This window comes from Oryzias melastigma, linkage group LG11 (genome assembly GCF_002922805.2).
Source record: "Oryzias melastigma strain HK-1 linkage group LG11, ASM292280v2, whole genome shotgun sequence".
In the NCBI taxonomy this organism is placed as follows: domain Eukaryota; kingdom Metazoa; phylum Chordata; class Actinopteri; order Beloniformes; family Adrianichthyidae; genus Oryzias; species Oryzias melastigma.
Genome location: NC_050522.1, coordinates 24,999,326 through 25,005,434, shown reverse-complemented (window position 1 = coordinate 25,005,434; position 6,109 = coordinate 24,999,326). Strand labels below are relative to the sequence as shown.

Below are 6,109 nucleotides of genomic sequence, written 5' to 3'. Positions count from 1 at the left end.
AATTTGAACATGTTCTTGTAGAGTTTTCTGACTAAAGAGGACATATATATAAGATAATTTAAGATTAAACTGCATTTCTGAGTAATTCTTTATTCAAATCGTGATGGATCAGACGCAGATGAAAACCAGCGGTTTGAAAAAGCTCGCGTTTGTGACGCAGCAACAGCTTTATTGCAGACGAATAGATCCATGAACGTCTTCATTTTCCTCGTCTGAGCTGAAATCTGGATCTAAGCTGAACAGATCTGACATTTTTGATTTATTTTTTGCTACGCTAATGTTAGCTTGGGCTTTTGAGGTGCTTTAAGCTTGGGGGAGAAGTGTAAACAAAGGCATGCTGGGAAATTATGTCTGAATTTCTTACGTAATCCTTCTAAAAAACTATATAGTGCAAAACTACCTGGATTTTAAAATCAATTTGGACATCACTACTTTATTTTTTTTTTGTGAAATTTTTTGACGATTTCACAAAGTAAAAATCTAGCATTTTACGTTTATTTTATAATCTACTGTGTCCTGATGGTGAAAACATTGATGGTTTATTTAAAAAAATAAATTTAAACATGTTTTTTCATGCAAAAGCTGTTCAAACGCAATGCATTGTGGTCTATATTTGCCAACGTAGTGAGCATTGAAGCAGTTTTTCGCTAAGATTTCTGGGAAATTTCTTGGGCGCTCGATGTGGAATTGTAGATGTAGCACGACAAAAGAGCAAACACACTTTATAAGTAGCGAAGAAACTTGGATAAAACTTGGATATTGCTTCTGTCTTTAAAGACAAAAAGTTGGAGGCTCACTCCGCGCTCAGCCCAGATTTGAAAAATGCAAAGAAAAAAAGGGGCGTGGTCTGAGCGGGGGAGGGGCAGTCTGCGACTCAGTTCGGTTAGCTTGAGAAACCGTAGCAGGATTTTTCTCCTCCAGCTTCTCCAGAGTCGGGCACTCGGGATCCAAACCAAAGAATACCCGTGTCTGACGCTAGCATCACAAGCTAATGAAGGCTAACGCATGAAGCTAACAATCCCGAGTGAAACTTTCATTACAAATGCATCACCAGGACAGAGTTCACTGGATTCAATGATAATTACACTCAACCTCTGCTCCCAAACTTCCAAATCAAATGGAAAGTTGTGCTAGCTCAGGGGTCTGCAACCTTTTAGCTAACCAGCTTCTTCGCAACCAAAACAGAGAAAAAGCCACAAAGTCCCCTTTTACCATTTAAAAATATGCTTTATTTATGTTTTTGTGACTATGAAGTCATTCGTTTATAAAATGTAGCTTTTAAGTATTTAAAAAACAGTGATATTTTCTATTTATTACAAAGCAGTTTGTTCAAGATCCTTTCAAAATAAAATACACCATGTGTCAAATAAGATCCTCCATCAGATTTACTTCAAATAAAAATGCAATAAAGTCAAACGTGGATTTTTTTTATCATTATGAATGTTGTGGCGTCAGTATTTTTCTCTTTTTACTATTAAATATAAACATAACGTTGGTGTAGAATCCAATAATCAAAAGAATATCTTGTAAATGGAAATACATGTGAATGATTTGAGACTAAAGTATTCCAATAATAAACCACTTTGACAATAGATTAGACATAATTATACTAAAAACCCAAATATATTAACCAAAACTACAAACCTGTTATTTATTCAATTTGTTTCTATGGCTCTCTTTGGCTAGGTTGCAGACCCTTGTGCTAGCTGGTAGATTTTTGACAATATAGCTAATAGCCATGCTAACGCTAACGCGACAACGACTGACCGCTAATGGATCAAAGATGGGCGGGGCTTTTATTCTGGAGCTGCAGAGGATGATGGGTTGAAAATTCTGAAATGACCAGTTGATCACTCACAACATTCAATTGTAATACCTCGTTTCAACCTGTAGGGGGCAGCACACGGACGGGTTTAGTCTATAGTTTCAGGAAGTTTAAAACTGTCCAAGGTGACCAACAGAAAGGCCCATTTTAGACATGATTAGCCTTTGACAGCAACAATTGTTTAGGTTTTGGCTAAAAATTGAATAATTATCATTAAAAGACCACTGGGAACGATTTTATATTAAAAAATATAGTTGGAGTGGGACTTTGAGGATTACTGGTGGGTATTTCAGCAAAAATCAACCTGATTTGATTCTGGTTTTACAGTTTGATCAATTCTGATTCAGTTTATTGATCAAAAGATCCATGTTTGTTAACCTGTAATCACTTAAAATGAGCAAACTAAGAATTGTCATGAATTAAATTATGATTTTTAATTAAAAAACGAACAGAGAAGCCATTTTTTTGCTATTTATGGATTTGAGAATTGAAAAATGAAGAAAATGAAGAGATTTGACACTGTTTCTTGCAGAATTGCGACTGAAGAGAAAACGCAGCTTCTGAGTGTTGAGGAAATGTGGTTACGGCAGAAAGAGGTGAATAAACGTCCATCAGAAACTGCTCCGTAACCGTGAGGCCGACGCCTCGCGCCGCAGAAGGCGCTCAGAAAGGGGAAGCCGGAGTCTTCTGAAACCGTTTCCTGTTTTGTTTTTTTTTTCGATGCAGCACATCCTCGATGACGTCCCACATTCAAACATTTTCTTTCCCAACTGAAAGGCTGAACTGTGGCAGAGGAGGAAAGCTTTTTGGCAGGTGAGCCGCTGATGCTGCTGGTTATGCAAACGTCCCGCCGTGAACCGTGACGGATAACGGAGGCGTCTGCACGTGTGAAAGGCTGGAGACTCGGACCTGTTAGGCAGCTTTGTGTCGAATGACCTCAATAAACGGAAAAGTAAGAGCGTGAAGCATCGGTGGAGAATGGCGTAAACCGTTAAACTGTTGATGAATCTTAAAGAGAGTAGCAGAGTTTATGTTTTGGGTCAGAATCGTGTTTTGCTGTGGTCGTCCTACTTCAGGGCCTTCGCCACACACGAATAGGCGCTGTGGATCTCTTCGTCTACAGGACAGGTGGAGGAGAACTCGTCCTTGGCGTACGCCGCGTTCAGGTACCTCCACAGGTTTGTCAGGGAGTCGGGGATCCTGAAGCTCCTGTATTTCAAACACACCACCTGAAAGACAAAAAAAAAGAATTCTGAGATGGAAGAACCGGCGCTGAAACGGCGGACGCACGGAAAGGCCGGACCTTCACGATGTGCAGCTTGGGCAGCAGGTTGCAGTCAGCCAGAGTGAGGGTTTGGCCGTCCAGGAAGGGCCGCGAGGAGGAAGTGACCTCATCGGCGCTATTCTCGTCGACCTCGTCAGGAAGCGGCGAGCCGAGGTAGTCGTCCAGCTTCTTCAGAGCCTTCAGCAAGCCTTTCTCCAGGTCTTTGGAGGACGCACAAAGAACACAAACTCAAGTCTTTATCAGAAACAGGATCGGTTTTTACGGTTCTGTCGGACTCACTCTCGTTAGCTTGAGGGTTTGAGTTCTTGATGTAGGCGGAGAACTTGGAGAAGATGTCCAGACCTGCAGTGTTGGACTCCGGGTTCCGAGCAGCCAGACGAGGATATCTGACGGAGCGAAAAGATGACATCAACTCTGCTGTAAAAACCCACGAGAGAAAACAGACAGAAATGGACGAACTTGAAAGAGGAAGCAGAAAGGCTGCTCGTTTGAATAATATTTTCTATACAAATGATTTACATCCTGGTAATTTTAAGGCAAACAAGTCATTTAACGGACATCCTGCTGCAGGAGGTCAAGGTGATCTGGTGGTTCTGGTTCTTATTTTAGGGAAATACTGCTCGAGTCACACCAGATGCAATTCTTGTGTCAGATTTACTGCTTGACGCCTCGCCTGAAGAGAAACCACCAACGTTTTTCTGGAAAACATGGATGATGTTGAGCGCGTATCTTGGGTTTCTATGTTTTGGAGAGTTCTACAGAGACACCGGCAAGCGCGTTGCTGTGTTTGTTTTCACCGGATCGTTCAAAGTCTCCGCGGTGCGGTGTACTTCACTCCTGACGGGCGTTTTAAACGTTACTTCCGTCTGTCTGTGGCCCAGTTTGAACATTAAACTGAGAGGTGGAAAGTAAAAATAAAATGTTTCCCATCATCTCATCACCTCCTCTGTATATAGTCTGGCTCCACACTGTCACTCACTGCGAAGTATTGTTTGTACCACCATGCCTGCAACACTGAGCGTTTATTCCTGACCCTCTGACCCTCTGATAACCTGCCGCCTGCCCCGACCCTCGCCTGGACTCTGACTACTCTTCTCTCTCGTCTCGGATGATCCCAGACCCGTGTATGACCTCTGCCTGTCTGACTCTACTTAGTCTTGTGGACTTTTAGCTCTGATAATAAACCTGCTCCACGTGGAACCAGCTGTCTGCCTGTTTGTGTTAGAAAGTAAGAGAAACATCACCTATGCACCACTAGGTGGCTGACTAGAGTTGCGGGCTTGATTGCTTCAGCTCCATGGGTTCTGTGACAGGCTAGCAACATGTCCAGCGTGTATTCCGCCTTCGCCTGACAGCAGCCAAGACCGTTTCTGGCAACCCCGCAGCCACAAACGGCTACATTGGATTTCTTTTTTACCCGCAGATCAAGTCGCTGAAAACGTCAAATGTCCAAAGTTGACTTCCCGATTGGTTGACACTCGCAGCGCCTGACGCCCAAATTGCACTGCAGATCCTCAGATTGTGTCGTTACACTGTCTTAACATTGAAACTTCACATCCCTGCAGTACAAAACGCGTCCAGCTAAAATATTAGCTAAATTAGCCTAAAAAAAACATAGGCTAAGCTAACCCTGTTCTTTAGCATGATGCTAAGCTTTTTTTTTACAATGATAATATTAGATTATTGTTACTAATTGATATAAATGATTTGTCGTGGATGCTTTGAAATGTGATTCCATCAATGATATTAATGATCCTTAATAGCCTGAATCTGTTATTATTTGATATTAAGTCCTGAACCGGATGTTGATAATTCATGTAGGGGTGGGATTATATAAGTTTGCTTCCTTCCACTCCTTTTCAAGCGATCTAGTTGTGATTCATTAAGTGATGTTACTTCATGTAATATGACCTGATTGTTTGAATTAAACCATTTCATTCATTCATTCATTCAACTTTACTGCGTAGACTTTTTTATTGAAAGGATATTAAATCCGAGTCACAGTAGTCGGTCTGTACGTTCTGTAATAGTGAGTTTCTCATTAAAACAACTTGCCTTTTGTTTGTTGCAGGAAGAGAATCATAGAAGCTTTTGTTCTTAGCAGAAATATTGACATGTAAATGTTATTCAAACATCAAAAACGAAACCACAGTGATCTGAACAGATGGCGGCGGCGGTTACTTCGGGGGGCAGAGGGTTTCCTCCAGGAATTCCTCGATCTTGTTGGTGTCGGTTTTCACCTCGCTCTCGTACAGCAGGAAAGGAGGCTGAGCCCCCGGTGCCAGGTCCTTCAAGATGTCTGGTTTCCTGAAGGAGGGGGCGGACGCCAAGGTCAGGAGGTAAAGAACAAAGAATAGGGACAGGAAGTAACTCATTTCTACCACCACAATGCTGTTTTTTGAATCTGTCTACACCTAAGATCCCATTAGAAAGAGGAAACAGAAAGAGGGGGACTTTCCTCTGTTTACCAGGAGAAACCCGCAGAGGAAGAACTGAACACAAAGTTTTACCTCTTCATGTCGACGGTGGTGACGTCGAAGACGACTCCTTTCAGCCACAGCACCATGAAGAGGCGCTGGGAGAAAGGACAGTTCCCGATGCTCTGACCATCACTTCCTGCCTGCAGAACGGAGGATCCATCACATTAGTTCATACAAACATTCAAATAAATGAACTTTTTCTACTACTTTCATCAGTGTTATGGCCTATAAAAAAACTAGATATATAACATTACCTGCAGTAATGTTACTGTGAATGATGTAAGTTGAATTTGACCACTGAAGATGCTGAAATTGATAGTTAAAAACGCTGAAGATGATAGCTGAAAATGCTGAAACTGGTAGCCAGCTAAAATATTAGTTAAATGCCAAATCACAAAAAAGTGAAAAAATGTCCAAGTGAGCCAACATGTAGCTGAAATATTAGATAAACTCCAAAATAGCCTAAAAATAAACAACAAAGAAATCACAAATTAGCATAAATAGATAGCACATAGCTGA

General features: G+C 41.5%; 1 protein-coding gene across 1 annotated transcript in view; it reads right to left on the bottom strand.

Moving 5' to 3' along the window:
* Nucleotides 1-2,244: 2,244 nt before the first annotated feature.
* The window catches only part of clic1 (chloride intracellular channel 1), a 9,446-nt gene continuing 5,581 nt past the window's right edge, over nt 2,245-6,109 (bottom strand). Inside the window, exons 3-7 of the mRNA XM_024298423.2 lie at nt 5,621-5,730; nt 5,292-5,417; nt 3,390-3,496; nt 3,129-3,310; nt 2,245-3,054 (exon numbers count right to left, since the gene is read on the bottom strand). Coding sequence (XP_024154191.2) covers nt 2,893-3,054; nt 3,129-3,310; nt 3,390-3,496; nt 5,292-5,417; nt 5,621-5,730 — 687 coding nt within the window. The 3' untranslated portion in view covers nt 2,245-2,892. The remainder of the gene's footprint in view (nt 3,055-3,128; nt 3,311-3,389; nt 3,497-5,291; nt 5,418-5,620; nt 5,731-6,109) is intronic.